Genomic DNA, 27,387 nt, shown 5'->3' with positions numbered 1-27,387 from the left:
ACAATTTCTTACTGAGGATACGACAGATGTTGAGTGGCTCTGTGTTGATTTGTCCCTATTTTGGAACAAGACCTATTTGCGGCATCTAAACATTTTTAAAAGATAAAAGGGAAAAGTACCAACTATTCGACCATGGAAGATTTCCTTGTCTAGTGTCTCTTGGACCATTTGTAAATTATGAATGGCGGAAATCCAGTTTGGTGAATCTCGGAAACACCCAGGCCCAAAATAACCAAGTCTGAAGACACTGGAAACATGTGAGTAACAATGAGGAACAAGGAACCGAATATCTTTTAAGTAATAAACGGAAAACTTTGGTGTCAATAGTGGAATAGTAGGAGTCAAAATCACTATTTAGCAGTAGATTTATCTACCCTGTTAGTTTCAATACAGGGGTGCTAAAGACTACAGTCGGCACATTAGTGCTTGTAGGGACATGAATGGTTGTACAAATTCCATAGCGTTTGAAGCCATAGAATAAACTCCTCTTAAAATACATGGCATGTCCCACCCTTTACGTCTCCAGCCAGAGCGTCTACGAAACTAAACCTCTTGAAAGGAACGGCTCTGACCAATGTGACTTGGGTTGCGAATATGGTGGTCAGAACCGAAATTTCATAGTGCAACTGCTTCCAAGGAATGCCCCTGGCTTCCCAATCACGTTGCACTTGTTTGTAGCTAGGAGGTCGGGAATTAGTTGGTATATATATATATATATATATATATATATATATATATATATATATATATATATATATACGGACCCCTAGCTGCCACGTGACGCTCAATTTCCCCATGTTTAATAGACTGTGAGACCAAACTGGGGAATCTTTAGGCGTAAATTGCCACAACAAGCAAGATGATTGCAGGCTGTCCAACTTTCAATGTTGTCCATTTTGCGGGCCTCAGAGTCCCCAAACATCGAGAGTTGGCGGTGGGGTTAATGTGGAGTTTAAGCTCCTGATTGTCAGTCGACTATCTTGTATTGGCAAGCAAAGTTGCTAAGTCGATATGTTTTGTGCGCCATTTTCTCTTTTAACTTGGCAGAAAATTGGGATGAGATTGAGCGAATGGAATACAGCCTGAAAAGGTGACTGAAATACTGACAGAAAAAGCGGCTTATGAGTTCGCTGAAAAGCTAGCTAATACATGTGCTGATGCTTTAATGGCTCGACCATTAGCAATATATATATATATATATATATATATATATATATATATATATATATATATATATATATTGTGATAATACAAGAAAACATGCCATATAATGTTAATTATCATAATAGTACGAATTTGTGGTAATTCTAAATCCACCAACTCGGCTACGTGTAATGTTACTGATGACTCTAATCCTAATAGCTTAGTCTAGCATCAATCCAAATTAAGTAGGATTTTGATTATTATTAACTATGCGAGTCTCAATGTACAACTGAATACTAATAACTTATCAGCATCAATTTCATCCATAACTGATTTTGATAAGTATGTTAATGTTTGTTATGAAGCACATTTTTAAATATCTTCTCTCACCGCGATATGTGTGTCCTACCACCAACCCGATACTGTGAACATAAGGATATGTATAAGCCTCTAAACAGAAACATTTCATTTATTAGTACTGGCGTACTTATAAATTAAGTTACCTTTGACATCAAAGATGTTATGTAGCACCTTGATGCAAATATATGTCAAAGAACAAGTTTTATAAAAAAAAAAAAAAAGGAAATACCCATTACAAATGTTTTCATATAATATAAAAATGGCAACTACGTGTCATTTGTGGTCTACGGTCTACGGTCTCGGTTCTACGACATGTGGTCTACAGGACCTCGTACCCTGTGGCCCATCCTAAATGTGATTTGGACGTTTTCTCCGGTGTTACTAATGACAACTATGTGTAGAAAAAGTAAAAAAAAACATAATGAACCAATAGACACTACACCAAAAAGAAACCACTACACCACAGGAAACTCATGGCCAATTAGTAATATAAGTGATGTTGAGACATCTGACTGTACTATTGATAAGTGTCAGGAGCTGCGATAAATTATGTTACTAAAAACAAGGCTTTGCTGCCAGACAATAATACATTATTTCCAACAAAATAATCGTTTAAAGGTATGTACGAAAACCATCAGACAAAATAATGGAAGGAAATAAACATATGTAAGAAAATGAATGGCAGACCTGAACAGAAATAAACGAAATGAATGAACCTAGTAGGATTTACAGCCCGACGACACAATGACAAAATTGAATAATTTGATGAAATCTTTGAAGGTGCTGAATCTGCATTATAAATGAACGAATATATTACACATTTAAGGGACGGAAAAAAGGATAAAATGTCAAATGAAGTGTATTTGTTCATGATAATAAGTAATCCAGTTAAACCAAAGCAATATAATGACAAAACACTACAGGAAGCAAATGTACGAACAATCCTATTAATAATTAGTAGAAGCTTTGACTACTTGAAATTATCATTGGAACACAAAGATGCATTTGTGTGTTTAATTGCTTCAACAGAATGGTATTTACATGACTCCAAACACAATGAGTGAACCGGTCTAATGTACTCGAAAAATTTACACACGACCTATAGTACTATGGACAAGTGACATAAATCATACAGACGCCATAGCAGGAAATACACTGAATACATGAAGGTGACATTAATAGACATGTTGGGCTAAATAGCTTGCAGCTATGCGTATATACATAACAAGTGACGAATAGCTGTAGCAATAAATAAGTTATTAGTAAGTAGATACTATAACTATATTACTGGCAAACACACACACACACACACACACACACACACACACACATATATATATATATATATATATATATATATATATATATATATATATATATATATATATATATATATATATATATATATATCACAATTACATAGATATGGTATTTACAATATGTTAGTATAGAAATCGTCATGAGTGAAAATAGTTCGTTGCACAAAACAATGAAGAGATTTGTTAAAATCTGGATGCATAACATTTTCTGAAGCCAATTTCTGATGTTATACTACTGTGAAGTCACCCAATAAGCGGTCTGAAATCGGAGTCTTAAAGTACACCTGGTATCACCTTGGGCGCCCGCACCTATAAACATATAAAACGTAATAGCTGACACTGCACGTTTGGTCCCTCTCCGAAAAAAAAAAAACCTGCAGGCGCCCTTGGTTACCGGCGAATCGACTTATTTAATGATATATAGGTTGTACATATTGTCAAACCGGAACGTTCTGTAGTACAGTGAAATGGCTTCCACAGTCAGAAGCACGACAATCGACACAGTTGTTTTAGGACATCAAAAATTCACTTTGAGGAGTCGGTTTCAAGACTTTGCAAATTTTCTGTTCGATCCAGAAGAAACCACGATCCTTGGAAGAACTGCTCGGAGCTGGGGTTAGTATGAACTTTATTATTTTATGCGCCATTAACTAAGCTTATAGCTAACCGCCGCGATTCGTATTTAGAAGCACATAGAAGACTTTTGCGTTACAGGGGCTCTCAGCCTGTGTTATAAAGTTACAGGTTGGACCCCCAATTAATTTTCGGATATTCTTCAATTTTTATATGGTCCTGGGCAGGGATGACAGTCAAGATCAAATCTCAGCTACACGTGTCTTCTATGGAGACAATAGTGAGATTGCAAGTACACAAACTGTTTCCATATGGATACGTGCTGTGAAATGGCACCATTAGTTTTCATTCCATATTTTTCTAATCGGCTTCACTTCGAGGCCTTTTATTTATTGATAGTTTTGAATTAATAATAAACAAACAGACACATCCGAAAGATTCCGTGTTTAAGCATGCTTTAATCCGAGTGCAGGAAACTAGAAAACCGTGCGAAGACTAGAAAGAACAACAGCGTTTCACTATAATAGTCATTAATCCATTTATAACACACCGTAATCAGTGTCATTTAAGGAGCTTAAAACTGTTCCACCAATATTTATGTAAAATGCTATCTTATGCATACCACAGTAAGATTAAAGTTTTACACGTTTTGGAGACGAGATCGATTTAAGAACGATAACTCTCACCGTCTTTACGCTCACGCACAGTAACTCAAGACATCTTATTTGCGTGAAATAAAAAATGAAAATGGGGATTATTCAATTAAAATTTGCACACTCAATCGATCAGTCCGGTTTAGTAAGTTACAAAATTAATTTAGTCACAAAATTAATATTTAAGTTATGCACCATAATTTTAAAAATATGTTTATAATTCTCATTTTGCCACCCTCCCATCCCACTTGAAATAGCAATACTACAACTCTTTTACGCTTTATTTTTCCATTGATCAACGGAAATGTACATTTATTTATTAATCAGTTATATGTCTACAGTGAATTGAGCTTAAGAAAATATTCTTGATAAAAATATTGACAGATGTTCAAGATACAGTAGTCTTACTCGTGTAAATTTAAGTGCAATTGTTAAAGCCATTTTTAAATTTTAGGTAAATCAAGCCATGCAAATATATATGTTTACTATTGCACTTGTTTTAAAATTAGGATAGGAACATTGTTTTTTATATACAAAAAAAAACCATGTGATTTTCTTATCCCTGGGGGGAAAAAGTGTTCAGGTCGGCAAAGAGAAACAGAGACGTTCGGCCTACCGGAAACGCATATTTATGTTGGCCTAATGACCATAATTTTACATTTCTTCATTGACAGTAATTAAATAAAGGAACCAATTCCATTAACACTGTCAATTCAGATTGAACATATATAAAATCAATATAAATTTAACATTCAGCTTTTTAATATGCTTCTAAGTCACATCTTCTGTAATCCTCCAGTATATTGCAAGCATTTTCAGATACAACCTTTCACTTGGTGGGTGGGGTGGATAATGCCACTAGACTAATTAATTTCCTTGGTATGTTGCATCAGTGAAGCCATAAAAAGTCCTTACAGCATATCCCTACCTGCATAAAATCAATTTATTTTCTCAGTAATGAGAATGGAATTTTTTTTTTGTCATAATTATCCAACACTCGAGTCAAAAGAACAGTGTTCACGAAATGAACTTTGAAATTTGCCCATTGCTCACATAACTTCTTTGTGTGAGCCTAACGTTTGCTCTGTGCCAGTGTTCAAACAATCACGTTGTACAACATATGCAAAAGTATCACGAGAATTCGATTACATTTTAATTAAGTATGATCTCCACTCAGGACATGCTTATTTTACTGGATGAGTAAATGGTAGCAAACAGTGTCGTAGTCCAACTCAACAACGACTGATTCAAAGCATATAATGCAGGAAATGTGACTATTTATTATAGATATAATAAATCAAATACCTTTGTACCTGTTTTCATTATTAGTCACTAGTGTCATGAGCTTTATGTACTGTGATTTTAATTCCTCATGCTAAATTAACCAATACCCCCTAGATTATTTTCTTTATAGTATAGTCTTCAATTTTTCCTTCTTGTACGCTACCTTGGAAAAAATGCAGCAATGATTTCGATGAAAATTTCATCTTCTCATTTTATGCTTTCTATCTATCGAACTTGTTTTTGGTGCCCCATTTAATCAAAATCAGTACGACATTTCACTTGATGAATTAAATATATCATCTTCTTCTTCTCTGGCAATTAACGCACTGTATTCATTAAGCCTGGGATGTGCCAGATTTATTCTAATACGAGCCTTAATTGTCTTTTATATCATGTGCAAGCAGATCTGGGTCAGAGCAGTTTCTTAGGAGTAGTAAGTAGAACCAAAAAAATGGACGCTGATCTGCAGGCGCATTATGCTACGGCGGATCAGAACCTTTGATGTTTTGTAGTTTGAATTGACTTAAAAGCAAGTACATACGGTAACAATGACGTGCGCCATTGTCACATCAGGCAAATTTCCACACGGCTATGTCTAGTCATTACATGTGCACAAATATGCCTAAAGAGATTCACTGTCAAGGAAATTCTAGTCAAGGGCATGATGAGTTTAAAACGCCCACATATGAGATCAGATTTGTCTGGTTATTCTTAGGGAGAGTGAAATAATAACATTTGGTTGACAAAATGTTATGTTCGTCATTAAAAAAGGCATGTTATTGGTAAATGCATATAACGGCCATTGCCAATATGAAATAAAGAAAACCCATTTATATTATGTATATACATACATAAATACACACACACACATTCATATATATTCATAGTTCATTGGAAGTTGCAGAGTGTAAGCGTACCCACGGTCCACAATGTAGAAACCTTACACAAAGTCCCCTCTTCTTGCAAGAGGTTTGTGGGTTGGCGGATTGTACCTTCGTTCAAGGTGTCCGCTTAACTTGGTTCTCGTTATCTAGAGGTTGACCACCCTCGATGTTAATGCCCGGTTCGAGTAAATATATATATATATATATATATATATATATATATATATATATATATATATATATATATATATATATATATATATATATATATATATAACTGGTGAAACCTTTAGGTGGAATAGATAGAGATCTGAGCAGTGACATAGAACAGACCAACACGACCCCGTACATGTAAACAACAATTTAATCAATTACATAAAACAACTGTGAGAGTTCATTACATCAGGAATACACTCAGCTTCTAGAAATAAAACTTTCACCGAATTGCAACAAAAAAAAAAACAACAAATATATTTAAATAAATTAGCCGATCTGTTTTACTGATAGATTTAGTTCTTCATATGATCGAGTGAACAATCGAAGTCAATGCCTTGTACAATTACATAACCTGCTTCTCCGTTCATTCCACTTCCACTGTAGCCGTTCCTTCGACTTCCGTCAGTTTTGCCTCTTTCGGTCCTCAACTATGTGCGTAGCACGTAGATTCACAGATACGCCAGAGGATCCGTCTCAGAATACGTCTCAGAATTAATACGTCACAGGACACGTCTCAGAGATAATACGTCGCAGGAGCTATTTTCTCCCTTTAAAAAAATATAAATAGAGACAACCTAAATTTCCTGTTGTTTATGATACAAGGGCTTGCACTATCCCCTCTCGTTATCAGATCTTACTATCTAAGGCTATCGGTCGGTTCCACGTGTCCTATAACGACCCTAGTTAGTTTAATGGCTAAATCCTCACGTATTAACATCACGCATTAACAGCACACGAGGTATAACGGTTCCGAGCTAGCCTCAGTTTATACAAGTGAATAAATGAAATACATTACATGAACCTATTACGTCATGTTCGGCGAATACACACTCAACCTTAATCATACGTGAAATCTTAATTCGGTGAATTCACACGGATTCTCGTAACTCATATTAACTAATGTAATGCATGAAATTCTTAGAACCTAATTGTTATGCAAACAAGACGGCAAATTCAAACAATTCTTCAAACTTATCTAACGATTAATGTACGACTTTCTATGCATAAACTCAACACAGTTATACTTTATAAAGCAAATTGATATACGAATGTAGCAAATAGATTCGTGCAAATATAAGTGAATAAATACAGCAAACCATTATATATGGTATCAACAAATTACATGGAATTGTCACAAATACCTTTGAGCTTTCAGCGTTCCTCGCATCTACCGCCAAATTTGTTCGTCGGTTTTCCTCGACAACAGTCCTCGTGGACCACAGTTTTACGAGAGAATTTCTCCCAAATTACTCTCGTAGTCTTCTTACGCTTGTTTTCTTTGCAGAAAAGCTTAGACTGATTAAAATGTTCGATGTGGCGATATTAAAACTAGGATATTTAGTGTGGGGAAACACGCCCATTATTTAGCGTAACCAATCAGAATCAAATATATCTGCCGCCTTTTTCCAGAGGCGCCAAAGTCGTGGTCAACTTGACCTTGTAGTTTGAGTAACAGTGTTCTGCGATCGTTCAATTCTGACATTTACACTATGGAATCGAAGTTAGCTTTTGTCTCCACCAGTCTTCTGTTGGCTAAATACACGAATGCTTAATTAAGAATGAAATTCTCCCCTTGAAAAGACATTACCGATCATGGCAGTATGGCGCCTGTCCCCATAAATCTAATTAATTGTTCTCTGGTCTCAGACTAATGTGTTCTTCATAGATCGCCAGAAATTTGCCCCTTCACACAGAGCATGACATTAAACATTTTTTAAATTGTAAACATGTCCATACAATTCAGCACAGTGATTAGAAATTATCATAGTAATGTTTTTTCCTTAGCTCAGTTATTCATTTCGCAGGTGATCAATCTGATTAAAGTTTAATTGTACTTGTGATAAGTTACGTTGAACAGCAGATTTCCAGCTCTTAAACTTCACCTTTTACGGATGTACGAGGGTCTAAATAAATTGAATGATTGCCATTTACAGGTTTGTTGTTGTTGTTGTTGGGTTTAACGCCATTTTCAGCACAAGATAGGCTATACATGGTATAACTGGTGGAGGAAGAATCCTGGAAACCCTGGGAAGAACCACCTACCCACGAGAAGCTACTGGCAACCTTTCTCACGTACCCACGTTAGCCACATGGGTTCGATACAAAGAAAATTTGGAGTATCCGTCCATGAATCAAGGGATTGGGGTTTCAACCTGTAACAATATAACAAATTTGTTACAGGTTAGAACCCCAATCCATTGATTCATGGACGGATACTACAAATTTTCTTTGTAACGAACCCCTGTGTGTTAGCCGAGCCTGATACTCGAACCCACGCAGACAGAGGTAAGATGGTAGTGATCCGGAACTGTGAGCGCTTTAGACCACTCGTATGTTAAATCAAATTCTAAAAATAACACCCATCACTGATACAATGTGTTGAATACATACTTTACCTGAACAACTTTGATAATAAAAAATTCTCTATATTTCACTTACTAATCGTTACTTTGTGTCACAAAATATCGCAAATGCGAGCTATCCAATAGCCGTACAGAATGTGAAACGATGGTCTTATTATCACTAACAGACCCTAAATGCATGAATATGTATGAAGCGTTTTGCAGCTTTTATTCAGTAAAAAATGGCAGTTAAATGCATATATATTAAAAATAGTTGAATGAACTTTTGGTTTATTATAATAACTCTATTGCTCAAGATGGCTGGGGATATTAGTTTTATATGCCAACCATAAGGTGGAGTGTGTGTGTGTGTGTGTGTGTGTATGTGTGATATGGATTTTTAACTTAGCTTTTCAGTCATTTCACTACGATGTCTGCAGTGTGTCAGTTTATAGTGATGTCTAGCACTGGAATATCATGTTGCAGACATGTAGCATCATGTCCCAGCCAGTCTCATTATTTTGACAAAAGGCCGACCAGTCCTAACACTAACCTCTTAATGCTGAGCGCCAAGCGAGGCAGCTGTTAGTTCCATTTTATAAGTCTTTGGTATGACTCGGCCGGAGGTCGAACCCGCGCCCACCCACATCCGATGTGAACGCTCTAACCACTAGGCAACCGGAGCGGTCATAACATGGAGTGTATTATGGTATGTTTACCATCCATCAGCCTGGTACTAATTAGGTTTACACGCTGTTACTTTGTTTCTCCAACATCTACCATTACCAAGCCTTTTGTATGTCTTCCACATGGGATAAGAAAACAAAACTGGCACTCAAGAGGTCAAAAGTCAAGGTTATTGTGACTGTAAGAAAAAAAGTCCTATCTGCCTAATAGCTTGAGCTCGCCAACATCCGTGGTCCTCACACTTTGTGGATAGCTTGAACCTAATGCAAACCCTATTTATTTTTGGAGAACAACATATCTAAGGTCAAGTTCACTAACTTACAGATTAAGTGGTTTGTACACAATAGCATTTGTTCTACACGACATACCTGAATCATTCTTTATAGGTGACATGAATTTATGGTTAAAAAAAGGCAATTAATTATGGAGTCAAAAGCTGAAACATCAAGGTCAATGACTGAAGGAAGGAAAATGTTTTCTGCACAATAACATTAGTTCTACGTCACAGACCGTGCCCAAATTTTGCGATGGACTTACGATTACGGTGAGGAAAAAACCTATTAATTAACTTTTTTGACTGAGAGAACAGAAATAATTCTGCCTAAATGTCAGTTGTCTACTTAGAGGATTATCAGACAGAGGAGGCAAATAATGTGTCATTCACAGAACTTGTTTATCTATTTAGTGAAAGACTACTGTGTGGTGTGTTAAAAATTCAGTTCAAAAAGTGAAAAGACATTAAGTTTGTTAATGAATTTGAGAAACACAATTTTGACTGGACGTGACTTTAAAAAAGTGCAACAGGGGAATGGGTGCGGAACATTTTCGAAAAGTTGGACAATGAATTCCTATCTTAAGCCAAGATGCAAAGATTGATGCCGTACAGTGTGTTCGAGTCACCTCCATTGACGAGTAAAGAATCCCTTTCACACCTTTCGAAGATAGCTAACAAAACAGTCGTTTCAAAAGGTATAAATATAATAAGCTAGCTTTTTGTGAAAATAAGAATCTGGTTAAGATGTTCTAGTGAAAAAAGTCATCAGCTTCTGGTGCTATTTCAATACTATGTTATGGACTGGTGGAAAAGAACTTGGGAAGGTTCTGGGAAAAACCACAGATGCACAAGAAGCTACAGACAAGCTTTTCACACATGCGCGGCACCCTGGAATGTTATGGAAAACAAGATGTACAAATAAAATATTTCTAGTGAAGATGCACTGAAATCTTAGTAAAAAGTGAGATATGAGCAATGTGAATTGTTGATCAAGGAATATATTGAAAGGGAAAATAGTTAGCCGAGCTAAGGATCAGAGCTTAAAACTTTTCCAAGAGTTTTAGCACAAGAATGACAAAATATGAGAAGTAAAGGTTTAAACAGAAGTTATAGAGCAACAGACTGAGCACCAGATGGAAAAGAAGAGGTTAAAACGTGCTGCGCATTGTGTTAAAAGACGAAAGCAAGTACAGGTCGTACAGAAAATATTTCCATGTAGTGTTCAACACGTGAAAATTCATGAGAGAAAAAAAAAAACACGAGCTGAACACTAACTTTCTTTTTCAGGTCTGTAACATGCAAAAAAATCATTATATACAGTATAAACTACAGAAATTAATTATGTGACTATTCCACACTTGAACTTAAAAAGCAGCTTACAACATTTGTATTGGTTAATGTGTCAGAGGAAACTCAGAAATGTTACTTCAGCTAGTTTTAATGTGTCCTCAATACAATCAAATCAATACAAAGTATAATAGGTCTGTGTATGAAGACAAATAACTTACAATTGTTACAAGAACAAAAGAAAATGGATCAGACGGTACAAACTTATTAAACGTTGCATATCATTTCTCATTTTGCATGGTTGTTAAATGGCATGTGATTCAATGAATAAACCTTTCAAAGAGATGAACAAGCTTGCGGGTAAAAATAAAAGGCTACAAATCGACTCCTTTCAGTTGAGATTCGTTCGAGATCCAGATTTTGTCACCACCTGATTTAGTACTTAAATCTGGACAGGTTTTTAACCGGGGTCCAATTCATACCCTAGAACCTTACTCATTCCAGCATAAAATGCCTCCGATTCTGGCTAATAAATATGCAACATTAGAGAGTTAACTTTCAGGACTAGTGATTCCTGTAGGATACTGCTTCTCATATTAACGACAGAGAAAGGCAAACCATTTGGGCATAGAATTTAACATAAATTTCGTTTTAGTAAGAAGAACATATAATTTAAGAATTGTTTTTCCTGCTGAATCGACCCCAGTCTTTCGCGAGTGTATGGGTGAAAAATAAATTTATTGGTCACTTGCCTCCAGGCTGCTGCAATTATGAAAATTACTAATCCGCCAGGAGTTTTACTAGCCTTGAGCATGAGGACTGCTGCTAATTCAAACCCTGCCATTTGTGATGAAGTGTGTGTGAGATGATAACAACATTAAGGAGGAAAGTAAGAATTTGAGCATAATGAATAACACTGAAAACGATTTGTTGATGCAGGCCACATAAGTGACAATTGTATTGAAAATAATAATATATTCATATGATCTAACATGCATAAGGTTATTTACAAAATTACTTTAACATAGTATGTGATAAACTACATAGTTGAAATTCAGACCTGAATGTAAATTTGTAACCATCAAACCAAAAAACAATCCATTTGGGAGCTGAGACCGCCATAATGTACATGTAACCGAAAGAACCATGCTATTATATATATATATATATATATATATATATATATATATATATATATATATATATATATATATATAAAATTGTTCTCGTATGTATACACATAAAAAAGGATACAAAGACATGACACTTAAATGTGTGTAGTATCAGTGTGAACGCTATCATCATACAATGTTACTGCTGAGAAATTCATATGACGCTAAAACAAGTTATGTTGAAATGATATAACCTGTCTAAAATTATTGTACCAAATTTAACTAGCACCTAGGAAGCTATACCCCAAGGCGGATGGTGGGGTGGTGGTGGAAAATGGAAAATTTATGATCTCTAAATATACTACCCGCATCTCCAAGAATTCTTTGCAAGTGACGCTAAGGATGCTGACTCATATAGTCATACTCCTTAACTATCTTCCATTGGCTGAACGAGTCATGTGACCTCATTCCTGGGTTCGGCTGGCCCCCCAATGGTCAATATTGCTTTGTTTCAATTGCATAACAAGGCCCATTCACCTCTCATCGCAAATATCCTTGCACTAGCGCAAATAGTTTTGTGATGAAGTGTGTTTGAGATGATAACAACATTAAGGAGGAAAGTAAGAATTTGAGTATAATGAATAACACTGAAAACGATTTGTTGATGCAGACCAATCCATTTGGGAATTGAGACCGCCATAACACAGGAACCATGCAAGTCACCCACTTTGCATGGGGCCTGTGCAGCCCCAAAATGGACTGTGGCCCGCATCAACCGTGCCTTTCTCAGTCTGCTTCCCGACATTTGTGACTCCCACATGAGAATGATAGAAGTGCCAACTGTGAAGATTGCACCTAGTGAACGACTATCAATGCTGTTATATTCACGTTTAAGTTATATTGTTCTTGACTTCAGCCGAGGTTCCATCGTGTGTACTTTTCCTGTCATATTTATCAGCAGTGAACCCACTTGCTATTCTGATGTGATTATACAGTGTGTTCAGGTCTGTGAATGCACTAGACCTGAAATGGAAAGAAATGTTTGCGCGAGTATTTATGTGACATGAAAATAATATGATATAACCTATCTATATATAATGTAGGGATTAGTGGTGCACCTGATATTTACCCAGGTTATGATTATGATGGAAAATGTACTTGAAGGTGGATTTTAAACAAAATGTAACTGAGAACACCCGATACCTCTTTGTGTGCAAACTTAACTGAAACCCCAAAAGAAATTAGAGGTTGGAGTGACGTTCAGAACATTTAATATATCGTTTGAAAGCATCTGATTTCCATCGCCCTAATTGACGAATCTGACTATCGGACAAGCTCTGCTCAGCAGCAGTTGTTGCTGCTCCGATTCTAAAGCTATGACTCTTGAAGCATTTTGGATCAAATCTGCAGAACTGCAGGGCGAGTTTTAGCTGTGCATTGAATTCTGCCCGAGTTATAGGTGTGTTTGAAAGATACATAAATATTGGGCCTGGACCAGTACCTCGCTTTTGGATGTATCGCTGGAGATTTGAGACCGGACACACTGCAGTATTATTATTTTTTTTTTAATTTTTAAAGTGAACTTCTGACCCTGACTGTGTTTGAAGGTGTTAAATATCAGAGTGATGTAATGGTGATCAAGAGCCAACTGATCAATGTGCAACAGATTAGGGTTATTGAGGCTATGGGTCTGCACTGTGATCTCCCCAATTCTCAGGAAGGCATGGAATGCCAAGGAAAACATAGCTCGAAATAGGAGCTGTTTGTACCAAGAAGTTATAGTGCAAGTTGTAGCGTGGATAAGTTTTTCTAACATACACTTATCAACTGGCAATCTCACATCACAAGAAACTTTATTTCTGTGGCATGCTTGCAGCAGTTTCTGTATTAGAAAAGAGTTTGTAGGGTCTGCATAATTATTGATTTTGTGTACAAACCCAATGGCAGATACATATGAGGATATTGTTGCTGAAGCATAGTGCTTGTTAACCAGATAAGAGATGAAAAGTGCCAGATTAGCTTGAGAGACTGGGATTGAGGTTTCCAAGGTATATTCTGCAGTGAAATCTCGATATAAGTTCCAGCTGCGTCGGTAGGCTGCTTTTGACATTCGTGTCAATGTACTATCCAGTAGCGTATCAAGTGTGTTTGTTAGCGAATCAAGTTGGGAAGTGCCGGTATTGACACTGGTTCTGGGTCCGCATGTGGAGCCAAGGTCCGGAATCTGTGAACCTGCAATCGAGAAAGAACATCAGCCAGAACATTTTTCTTTCCCGGGATGTGACAGGCTTGAAATGGTATGTTGTATCTGAGGCATGCAAGGACCAGGTCTCTAACAAGGTACATAATGGAAGGGTTCTTTGAGGTTTGCTTATTTACAATATCAACCAATGCCTTGTTGTCAGTGTGAAAGTAAATGCAGTTGTTTGCAAGTTGAGGGACCCAAATTTTGATGGCTAGAACAATTGGATATAGCTCAAGGACTGTGATATCTAGCGCTCGCCATTATTTATTCCACGTGCCATAGAACCATTTGCTGCCTAGTACACCGCCATAGCCAACTGTGCTTGATGCATCAGTGTGCAAATGAATGGCATCAGAGTCCAGCCAGCGATCAGGGAGGAATAAAGATTTACCATTAAATTCTCTTAGGAATGTGTACCACAGCTGCAGATCAGCCCGAACATCCCTCGTAATGCGTATGAAGTGATGTGGTTTTGACACACCCACTGTCAGATCAATCAACCTTCTCAAGAAAGCTCTGCCTGGCAGGACAACTGCACATGCGAAATTGAGTGTACCAATTATGGATTGGAGATTATGAAGCGTCATTTTTGTTTTTTGTAGGCAGAGTGTTATCAGACTGTAGCAGTTCTGGAGTTTATCTATGGGAAGTCTTACCTCCATCTTGATTGTATCTAGTTCATAACCCATAAAGGTCAGTGTTGTACTGGGAAGAAATGTTTTTTCCTCAGACATGGAACCCCAATATCTGCACAAAGAATTAAGAATTGGTCTAAAATTTCTCCTTACAGGTGTGATAGTTTGATTCCAACAGAAGAATGTTATCTAAAACATGTACCATGTGACCAATGCCCAATTTGTGTCCTGCCACCCATTGTAATGCAGTGCTTAAATATTCAAAGATTTTACAACTGGAGCTACAGCCCATGGGAAGGCACTTGTCATAATAATATAGGCCATTCCAAGAGAAGCCAAATATATGATACTGAGTCGGGCAGAGTGGAACAATTCTGAAGGCACTAGCTATGTCAGTTTTTGCCATAACACAACCTCTACAAAGTTTTTTTAATGATTGCAATAGTATGTTCCACAGTTTGATATTGAACAACACTTTTTTCCGGGGATATACCATCATTTATAGAAGACCCTTGAGGATGTGATAAATGGTGAATCATGCGAAAAGTACCAGGTGTTTTCTTTGGAACCAAGCCAAGTGGTGATATCTGAAATAGCGAGAAAGGGTGGCTCTTGAAAGGCCCTGCAAACCTGCCAGCCTCAAGTTCTTTGTCTATTTTGTCTTGCACGATCTGTGGATTTTGTATGGTTGATTTTAGATTATGTGACTGAATTGGGGACAGACAACCCTCGTGCGCCACTTTAAATCCAAATGTAAACCCATGTATCAAAATTTGTATCATGTCAGTGTTGTACCCTTTCAACCAATGTTGTAACCTTTCAGCTTTAACAGGAGTAGGAAGCTTACTGTTTTCGCAGGTCCCCTTTTCCTTGCTGGCTGTGTTGTAGGGAGCTTGATGTAGGTCCTTGGGACTGAGTAGGTTTGTAGCCACCCCGAAAGGGCTGCATGCTGTCAGTTCTAGCTTGTTTTGGGGCATATTTTGGCAACAATTTGAATGGGTGTTGAATGGGCAGTTTGCATTTACTGAAGGGATGGGCTTCCAAGCAATTGAAACAATTATGCTGGTATTTACAAGCTAGCCCTGCCAAACACTGCAGCCCCCTATGGTAGTTAAAGCAGGCCCCTTTTGGGGGATTTGATTTTGAGACTGAGGATGGTAATGTGGCAGTGCTGGTGGCCGTCCTGTCACCAATGCTGTCCAGAACAGATCGCATGTAAAGTTCAAGGTGGGTGGAACCCCACTTTGCCTCTCCCCTCTCTATCATGCGCCGAAACTGCTCATCGTAGTATCTCCAATGAGCCCTGCGCTCTGACAACTTCATGGCCATTTCCATGTGGTGAGATAGCACTGTGCTCAACCTGGGGGATTTCATGCATATTATTGTAGCAAATCTGTTCCATGCTGTCAACCACTGATTGATCGAGAGTGGGGACTTCCTGGCCATGGGGACTAGGTTAAATTCAGATGTGTTTGAAGTGATATTGCACTGTAATCTATATGCATTGTCCATGGATGTCGAACGGAGAGTTTGAAAATCTATGTATGTCCCAGCCCAAATCTGCTGCTTAATTTTATCAGTTATAGAGGCAGTTATATCAATTGATGTGCTTACAAAGTTGGACTGACTGTGTGTATCTAATATAGTAATAGGTGCTAACAAATCACTCAGAGTACCTATACCAGTATGAGAGACTCCAGTTAAGGCTGAGGTAGTCTGTGCAATGCTTCCCCCGACGGACGTTTCAACATTTCTTTCTGTTTGGGTTCTTGAGGAGGCAGATGGCCCTTGCTCTGTTTCCTGCGACAACATGGCAGGTTGTTGTGGACTAGTGGTCCCATGCAGCATCTCCAAGATGTGGTCCAGCTTTCTGTCCACTTGAGCAGTGATCACAGGTGTAATCTGCTGTACCACCTGCTGTGCTATCCGGTCAACGGTAGCTTGGTCTACTGTATCTGCATGTGTTGCTCCCGCTCCATGCTGCTGTTTTTGCCGATCAACTGCTCTAATCCGTGAACCAGATGACTGAACCCTCTTTACAGCCCGTTCAACCCCTGCTGATGCTTTGCTCTTGGGTGGCATGATCTGTTTAAGTTAGAAAAATTAATGTATTAAACATAATAGTAAATAGTAAGAAAGAAGTAATATGGACTACCTCGTATGGTCCTATGCACAAGGCATGTTATTATTTAATGAAATGTGCACAAACATATTGTCATTGGCAAACCAATGCATGTAAGGTTACTTGATATGGACTGCTGCTAATTCAAACCCTGCCATTTTTAGCACTACAGGAGGGATGCATCAGTCTTATAAGACACGAACGCTGTTGTTTATGGCATACCTCAGGAGGATATTGTGCCCCTTCAGTTTCCTTGGAAGTCTGGAACCTTGTTTGATTGCACATGTGAAAACCTGCCAGTTGGTTCCCGTGGATCGGTAGTTCTTACTAGGACTGCCAACGTTTGCTTGTGTACTCAGGTACCCATCCGTTGAAAATAACGTTGATAATAAAACCAGCCATCTGGTTTCTGTTAAATTCATGTCTGAAAATCATGTTTCCAAGTTCCGATCGACGATGACATCTGGCAATGTCAGGAACGAGCGAGACACAGAATCAATTTATTTTGGTGAATATTGTGGGTTAAGAATAAAACTTCCCATTTTTGTAGCCCGGCACAGGAAGGTATTAAATAATTAAAATTAATTTACCACTCCTTGTCCGCCGTACAAATTAACAATGTAAAACCAGAATATAATTATTTCAAGAATAAAAGTTGGTATTACTAGAACAATCACTATATTTCACCAAATTTTTACAAGACATTTTACTTCATATTCAAATTCTCCTATCCCTCATTCATGCACACCCATTATCATACCCTAAGGAGGTGGTCATAATGCAAGATCTGGTCATATACATTATTTGTATTCCTATTATGAGTGATGTATACAATTCGATCATTTCATTGTAATTGAATTTTATTTTATTTGATCATTGTCCTTATATCAGTGATGGTCAGGTTACTGCAAGGCCAACATGGCAAAAATGTTTCCTGAATTTTCGTCCAGCAGTTTAGGAGGTGGAGAGAGAGATGGGCAAGCAACCGTATCTCAACACCGCCACTAAAGTATATGGAAAATTACAGAGCAATATCATGTTGACATTAATTGGTTCGGTGACTAAAACCATGTTATAAGAAGGATGGTGTTATTTGGTGTACATTGAAGCAATGGACCATGCTTTTCGTAATGCGTACCTGCAGTATGCTCTGTTGCAGAAAATTTGAATGGTTTTGTTTAGTTTTGTGGGGTTAAATGCAGCCAGTGTATTTTGGTGGAATAAAAAAACAACGGAAGACCACTGACCCACGGGTAGGTACAGGTATACTTTCTCACATACCCACAACATTGGTCGTGACGTGACTTGAATTCAGAATTGAGATATGCAAGGGATATTTTAAGGAGAATGACTTAGACCACCCGGTACCCCCTCACAAAAATATGATTGTCAGTCTTAGTTTTCACATTGCTTTTAACCACCATTTTGACTAACGCAGTTAACAGCAAAAAGGTAAAGAGTCAAAGAGCTATGTTTAAAGTAATCTTACCCTTTTAAAGTTTACTTATATTTAATGCTGACCCTAATCATTAGCCCCATCATAATGTTCTGTGAAATAGTTGTGACCCGGGGTGCGAGAAGGGGGTGGGGGGCTCCAGTAAGTGTACTTCCATCTAAAAAAAGCAAACATTTTTATGCAAATAAATCGATACAATCATGAATCCCAACAATCAGAAGAAAAGATTCCTATTTTGACGATAACCTTTCAGTGATGATAGGGTATAAAATAAAAACTATTTTTAGAATAACACCACACTAGTAAGACGAGAAGAGAAATACATCTACGATTTCTGCATTTTTCGATGAGGACTCCATGTCCATTTTGATGTATATCTTACGACAGCAAAATTACCAGCACACCATATAAAATTATATGATGAATTACTTATAAGGCAAGATGACCAACATATCATATAGAAAGACTTTGGTACTTGGCCTATGCGAATAGATTCTTTGTTTATTTTACAGAAGTCACTTTTTTGTTCTTTTGTAGACTGTGATACCAATCTTTTGGAATAACTGTTAACAGTACTTGCAGCTAAGGATCTAATTCAGGTTTTAGTTTGATTGGTTTTGAATTGTGCTTTATTTAGCGCTTAATCCACTTAGCTCTACTGGTAAAATAACATAAGGGCTTATGTGATTGCCTTTTTCTGTCATATGCAACACCAATTTGCTATTGTCGCTTCTCCTACACGACTGGGACAATGTCCACAAAACTTTACAACATAAGTCTACTTGTCCATAATGAAAATGGTGGTGATTGAAAATGGGAGATTTCATTAGCTGACTTCCTATGATGTCTGGTTTGTCTTAAGTGAACATTGAGTCTGTGTGACATGCCCACGGGCACCCAAAATGGCCACCGGAAAAGCCATCATGAAATGCTTTTCATTGCTCCTCCTGAAATGAAGGTCATATTAACATGGGCTTTTCACTAAAGGACTTCATATTTGATTCGGTCCTGAATGAAAATGGTATTGATCTGACATCCGATATGGCCACCATGGGTGCCATCATGAAAATCTTGTTATTTCTACTCCTTCAAAACTGATGTCATATAAGCGCGAGACCTTCATTAAGGACTTGTGCTCTCTAGTGAGTCTTAAATAACCATGGAGCTCAGACATCCGGTGTGACTATCGCTGTAGATATCTTGAAAATCGTGTTAGAATGTCACTAAACCTTCCAAATGGTTTATAGCATCAAAGAATAGTTTGGTGATCAAATTTATAATGTTGGAGTTTTTTATGAATATCAGAGACATACACAGTACTCAGAAGAATTTTAAAAAATGATCGTGTCTTGGATTCCTGGAAATTCTACTTTGACAGTACAGACTGGGTCACTGGTGGCCATTCTTTCTTGAATGACATGCTTTTTCATTTTTATGTTTCTTACTCAGTTTCTCTGCCTTGAAATTTCGGTTTGTCAGTTTATTTTTTTTAAAAAAAACAAAATATTATGTACTGTATTTATGCATTAATGAATGAATGTATACATGTATGTATGTATGTATGTATTAATGTATGTATGTATGGCTGGATGGATGGATGGATAGAGGTATGTATGTATGTATGTATGTATGTATGCATGCATGTATGTATTAATGTATGTATGTATGGCTGGATGGATGGATAGAGGGATGTATGTATATATGTATGCATGCATGTATGTATTAATGTATGTATGTATGGCTGGATGGATGAATGGATAGAGGGATGTATGTATGTATGTATGCATGTATGTATGTATTAATGTATGTATGTATGGCTGGATGGCTGGATGGATAGAGGGATGTATGTATGTATGTATGCATGTATGTATTAATGTATGTATGTATGGCTGGATGGCTGGATGGATAGAGGGATGTATGTATGTATCTATGTATGTATGTATGCATGTATGTATGTATGGCTGGATGGATGGATAGAGGGATGTATCTATGTATGTATGCATGCATGTATGTATTAATGTATGTATGTATGGCTGGCTGGATGGATGGATAGAGGGATGTATGTATGTATCTATGTATGCATGCATGCATGCATGTATTCATGTATGTATCTATGTATGTTTGTATCTATGCATGTATGTATCTATGTATGTATGTAAATGTATGAATGCATATATACATGAATATAGGTATGTATGCTTCTCTGTTCATACAAGTATGTAAATGTATGTGTAATGTATGAATGTATTAAGTGTTTCAATGTCCTTTTAGCCATTTTAAAACTGTATGTTACGTAGCAATGTATATTAATATCTCAGTTCTTTACCTGTGATATTTTTGGATTCTTATGTCTAAAATACGTCATTTGTTCTGTCGAAATATGCTTTAATTGGATTGTCGTCATAGCAACAGTTATCAGAGGTACTGTTTAAGTACCTGGGTCGCATATGGGTAGTTATTAATCATTTCAAATATTTAATGACCTGCTCATAGAACAAAGAGTCTATTTTGATCGTTTCTAAAAGTTGGAAAGCATCTGCATACAATTTTCTTTATTTTCCCCTTAAATGCCTGTGAAAAGTAACGTTACTGACCCGTAAAAGTTGAGTTACTGACCTGTAAAACCTTATTTACTGATATTTTAGTTGAATCTGCAAAAGCAAATGTTAAAAATAGGAATTTGTAGGAGTAAGCTCCGTCATAGAGTGTCACTTGTCACCATGAAAATAGTGTCTGCAGGAGAAAGCCAGGTCAGGCATGGTCATTTGTCACCATATTAAATAGTGTCTGTAGGAGTAAGCTCCGTCGGAAAGTATCACTTCTCACCATGTTAAATAGCGTCTGCAGGAGAATGCCAGGTCAGGCAGTGTCTCTTTTGTGACCACGTAAAAGGTGGGTCTGCAGAAGTAAGCCCGTTCAGGCAGTGTCGACTAAGACCATGTAAAAAGTGTTCGGCAAGAGAGATAAAATAGTAAGCATGGAATGGTTCTAGTTATTGATAAGAATTCTTATTTGCTCTGATGCAAGAAATATTTGAATTGCTAAAATAATTTAGTTTACCATATTGTATGGCTTGGCTGTTAATTAAAACTTCAAACGATGATGAAATGTCTTATGATATTAGGCTCTTAAATCTCATTTGTTCATTGTCTTCTATTACATGATCACATCACATACAGTGTGAAGGTAGGTAACATCAGTATAGTTGTTGAGGCTTTAATTGATTGGTAGTGCTAAGGGTGTTTGTGTATAATTTGGATTTTTAACGTAGCTTTAACAATTTTTCAGTCATATTGCTACGATGTCTGCAGTGTGACAGTTTATCGTTATGTCTAGCGTTAGGACATCATGCCGCAGACAAGTAGCATTATGTTACATCCAGTCACATTATCCTGACACCAGGCTGACCAGCCGTAGCACTAAGCCCTTAATGCTGAGCGCCAAGCGAGACAGTAACTATAACTTTTTTGATCAGTCTTTGGTATGATTCGGCTGGGTTTCGAAGACGCGACCTCCCGCATCCGAGGCGGACGCCCAAACCACTTGGCCACCGGAGCGGTGATAGTGCCAAGGGACCATATCACAACTGTAAACATCGGTAAACATCAAATCACTAGGTCAAAGCCATTTATTATGTATATTATATTAATTTGATTAAATATTACACGGAATAGTGTAAGTCAAATACACACAATAAGCAACTCTAAACATGAAACATTAAGCACGGCCAAATTGTATGCAGACTGTGTGAAAATGGAGTTGCAGTTTGTTTACAGAAATAGGAATTGAAAGCCAGCACAAATAATACATTGGAAATCTGTTTAATGTGAAATGAGATTTACGTTTTGTAATATCAAACCAAACCAACAATGGAGACATGCGACAAATAAAGAGAGCTGCAAGATGTGGTGAGTCAGAAGTTATATGAAACAATTCAGTTTCGTGGAACTGCAAACACTGAACAACACATTGATTTGAAAACGTTGCCTAACTATCCACTCTCTTTTCTTATACAAACAAACACCGAGAGGGAGAGCTACCATACATTGTATTGACATAGTCCATCTGGATTTGCAAAGGCCGGAATTTCTTATTTAGGTCAAGTCGTAGGTGGAATCTGCTAGATTCCTTTTAAAAGGTCAAACTTTGTGTCATATTTACCATTTCCAATATTCTCAATACAGACATCAATTTTTTGGCATTGGAAATGAGTCTGGTTTGCTGACACTGATCACTTATTTGTAGTCAGCGCACATACCGAAAGCATGATCTCTTTTCAGCACAAGAACACGCTATTTCTTGTTACAATGAACTCATTCTTGATCAAGTATTAAATTTTCTTTTTCAAACATTCTTGCTTGAGAGGGAATTCATCCTTTAAGGGTGTTATTTTACAGGCTTGGAAATTACAGTTTCAGCATCATGGTAGATTATGTTTGTTTGAATTGAAACATCTGGATACACGTGCTCGTATTCACATTTAACCTGCTTTTTTCCTGTGGCTATAGATATGAAAGGTTATTGCCCAAATTCTATAATATTACAGAATTTCGAAGACTGGTTGTACCAAAGTCATTACAATTTGGTTGTCCGTCATCATTTAAATCGTCACTGTGTGGGACTGGAACAAGGAAATTTATGGAAGAATTTGCAGAATGATCTCGATTAACATACTCCTTTTAAATATAGATATAGCACATCTATTTCCGTTTCTGCTTACTAGGGGTGTTGATAATATAATTTAAGTCACTGGCTGTCTTTCTGACTGTATAGGGACCATAATACCTAAGCCGAAGAGGACTTTGAGGCATAGGCAAACGAACGAAAATTTTATTACCAGGAGTTAGAACAAATAATATATACTCATAACGTAAATAGTGCATTTTGAAGTCCCCAACACCAGCGATACATATATGAGTTGTTTTGTTCAGATTTCTATTGTGAAAAGTTGATTCGATTAATATTGTATCTTTTAAAGTCACTGAAATGTCAGCTTTTTGGTGGACATATGATTTTATTAGCAAAAAAATAACAACTTTTAATGTTGATATTTTGTCTGTTGCAGGTGAGATTTGCCTTTTCTACTTGGTCTTTTATTCATGTCTGGCAGGATTTTTTGCTGCTATGATGGCGGTGTTTTACCAAACCCTTGACTGGAATGTTCCACGCCTGAGGGGACCAGATTCCCTGCTTAGACAAAATCCAGGTAAGTTTTTTTAAAAGGTTATCTAACGTGTCTGACCAAACCTTGAACATGCCGATGAAATGCAGCATTTTCATCTGAATTATTAAAAGACACTTGTAAAGTCTTGATATTCAGCCTCCTGCTGGGTTCGTTTTGTAGATCCTTCATCCTTGCATAATTCATCTGCTTTCTTGCAAAGCTATAACCCAAATACGGTCTTGTTGAAATTAGAGGAAGAGCAATAAGCTTATCCATTTGTTTTACTTGAAAACCTGGTGGGATGAGATTACAATATACAGTCAGGGACATGAAAGAATTATATACAAGGTCATCAATCTCAATGTGCTTTACATCTGATTATGATACTGAGTATTCCAAAAATGTAAACAAAGTTAAGGTTCTTTAGGATAGTAAGATTCCTTCTGATCAAAACTGAGTTAATGAAGAAAATGGATAAATCAAACAGCCCCATGAACTAATAAATCTAATACATAGCCCAGTAGAAATAAATCAAGGAAGAGACTGGATAAATTGAACAGTCCCATGAATTAATAAATTTTATACATAGCCCAGTAGAAATAAATCAAGGAAGAGACTGGATAAATCGAACAGTCCCATAAACTAATAAATGTTATGCATAGCCCAGTAGAAATAAGTCAAGGATAAATCAAACTTTCAGTGAAGAACATTCTCCTGATACGTAGCTCTAGCTTATATGGAATAAATACCAGAGGACTTACTGTGTCAGGAAATTATAAGAAGAAAGCAAGGGATGGGGAGGTGTATGACCTCACTCACTTAATAAAATAATGATCAATATTTATTACAAATTAAGACTTACAAATAATGTCAGGTGAATTGTATTTTGATGTAGTGCACAACTATATATGTTTTGGGGTCAGTGAAGGTCAAGCAATGTATCATGTGTGTGGAAGAAGAGACACTATCCATCTGTTTTCGGGAGGAACAAGAAAGATAGTGAAAAGCTTAAAAGAAAAGATTGCGAAGAACATAAAAGGTGTTGTGAATTTCCTAGTACTGTTGCCATATTACAAAGTTAAACAGTAAGTCTTTTAAATTTAAAAGTATGTCACAATGTGATATATTAGGTCTGAACTTAAAAACTCGTGAACTTTTCAATGGATAGGATGACTGCATTCATGTCATCCCACTGCAACAAGAAAACTTCTATCCATCAGGAGTATCAAACAAGCGAAGTACTTTTAATTATGTGTGCGATATTCCTTCTAAAAATCAAGTTGATCCCTCAATTGATACTTGTCCTAACTTGATCATTTAATAACTGCTCAGATATGGTGTTCTGCTTTTTCATCACTAGCATGCGTCAGTATCAGAGATTAGAATGGTACTCAAACCAGCTCTGTTCCAACATTGTGAATATCTACATGCTTCAAGCACAAATGTGTCACTTGTAGTGAGTTTGCACGAATAGCATTTTAAATCAAGGCATTAAGTGTAAAGGTCTTCATAATTGACACATGAACAATAACAAGTTACTGAAATGAATGGTGTCGTCAAGTGATAACAATGTATATATTCTTGGTTTAATAGAAACGAAGAATGAAAGTCGCAAAAGTTATCTACTCTGCTTTATGGGTGGTTATAACCGTAAGAAAAGAGAGAAAGAGGTTCTGGCATTAAGATGAGTGGTGGCTGCTGTGCCCTAATATATGTTAAAGATGATATATCTGTTAAAAAGAGACCTATCTTAAATTATATCGAACTGAAGCTGTACAGATTACAGCAATTTATAGCCTAATGCAATACTCAAAGTTTTCTTTCTTGTGTGGTTTATTCAACTTCATCTGTAAATAAAGCCTAGAATGAAAATTTGGACAAGAGAAGAACAATTTGATTGATAAGCAAACAAGTCTATATTCGGAGTGACTTTAGCAGATATCTAATGAATATTCCGATAACGCAAATCTGGTTAAACACCGTTGAAACGTTTGAGATCACTAATATAGTAGATCAATCAACACGATAAAGTGATCATAAGAAATAGATCTCATCTGTACAAGTTTACAAAAATAATGTGTCAAGCATGCATATTTCTGCTTCAAATACGTTTTTCTTTCTCAATACCTTAGGAGAACTACTATTACCTTGCAAGTCGATCCCTCCCAGAATAAAACGTTCTAGTTCAAATGCTAAATGGTATCCTCCAACGTGGCAGTTAGATTGGTCTCTCGGGACTGGTGCTAAATCAAATAAAATTATCATTTACTACTTCTGCTTGTGCCGAGTTGCATGTCCTCTATAGACAGAGAGGATTTGAAAAATCCATACAAGTAATTGGGAAGTTTTCATTTTACCTCAGTAAATGTTAGAAAAGTTTCGTCTTTGAAGGGAAGTACACTCCATCTATAAATTTTCAATTTTTCTGTTCTCCTGTTCTCTATATCTCCAACGACAAAGTTCATAACATTCGATGTTATCACTTTGCAATTTTAACACACTTCGACACGTTTAATGTATAACTGCACGGGTCGCGACAAAGTTCCATCACCTTGCTATAACCACTTTAGCCAGTGCATGTCTGGTGGGTGATATAGAACATTCATTTCATATTTCTATATAGTTTCCGCTAAGGTAGTATACATACAGTTAAGTTTCTATATTATCTTGTCTTAGCGTCTAATTCATTGTTGTATAGACGACGCTTTACTGGTTTTACATGTACAGAACATCACTATGCCTTTCCTACATTCAACATTGTCTCAAAATTAATATTGTGGCTTGATTCGCAATTATCAATAATTGCGTTTCAGTTCAATTTTTATGTGCAGGTTTTTTGTGTGTAATATGGAACACCGGTTTATATTACCGTACAACTTCGATCGTGGTCGGAAACGTACAGGTAAGTTTTCTATACATGGTTTCCTCAATAGTGTTCAATTTATATGTGTAGTTACTATAAGTAACGCTTCAGTGATTTTACCTGTATTGGCAATCACAGCTGACCTTCTTATGGGTATGTTGTCACTACAATTGATTATTTGCCTTCCACTTCGTAAATGTAGTTACTATAAGCGATGCTTTCTTGATATTACCTGTATAGACAGTCAAAATTTAGTTCCTTACAGGTTACTTGTTCCTTGAATTAATTATTTAGCATCCACTGTGAAAATATTAATAACGATGCTCTAAGTATCTACGTGTACAGGCCACATGCACCATTTTACATGTTATAATAATTTTGGGTAAAATGTCACAGACAATTATAAGTTAATAAAAAGAACACTCAAAGAACCACATGCATATATTATCCACTCTGTTTTGTATTATTATAGGTTTAGACCATGGGCGAGACCAGTCTGATAATCACACAACATATGTTGTTTTCTCTGGCTGTCATTTCTTGAATTTATATCTGACGTGCATATTATTGACAGAAGTCAATTGCTGGCAATTCCTTGGGCAGAAAGGGGAAGGCGTAGAAGAATTAAATGAGGGAGGAAAACATCATCTGGCTATCACTGGTTCGAAACCATATCGTTTACTAGGGAGCGAGATGGAGAGTAACAACAACCTCGGTTACAGTCCCGCATATCACGTACGCTGTATCAACCAAAAGAACTGGACAACA

The 27,387-nt window shown here is 36.8% G+C and overlaps 1 protein-coding gene across 2 annotated transcripts in view; it reads left to right on the top strand.

The window, feature by feature from the left end:
* Window positions 1–2,927: 2,927 nt before the first annotated feature.
* Window positions 2,928–27,387, top strand: part of LOC149777173 (sodium/potassium-transporting ATPase subunit beta-like) — a 75,180-nt gene continuing 50,720 nt past the window's right edge. Inside the window, exons 1-2 of one of the 2 annotated variants that reach the window (XM_089941871.1) lie at window positions 2,928–3,437; window positions 23,658–23,798. In XM_089941871.1, coding sequence (XP_089797997.1) covers window positions 3,290–3,437; window positions 23,658–23,798 — 289 coding nt within the window. In that variant the 5' untranslated portion in view covers window positions 2,928–3,289. Of the gene's footprint in view, window positions 3,438–9,879; window positions 10,431–23,657; window positions 23,799–27,387 lie in introns of those variants that run through there. The other variant, XM_089941872.1, reaches the window with a different exon arrangement.

Source organism: Sinohyriopsis cumingii, chromosome 18 (assembly GCF_028554795.1).
Source record: "Sinohyriopsis cumingii isolate HCF-2022 chromosome 18, ASM2855479v2, whole genome shotgun sequence".
Classification (NCBI taxonomy): Eukaryota; Metazoa; Mollusca; class Bivalvia; order Unionida; family Unionidae; genus Sinohyriopsis; species Sinohyriopsis cumingii.
The sequence above is the reverse complement of the archived record's forward strand: the minus strand, read 5'-3'. Positions and strand labels throughout refer to the sequence as shown.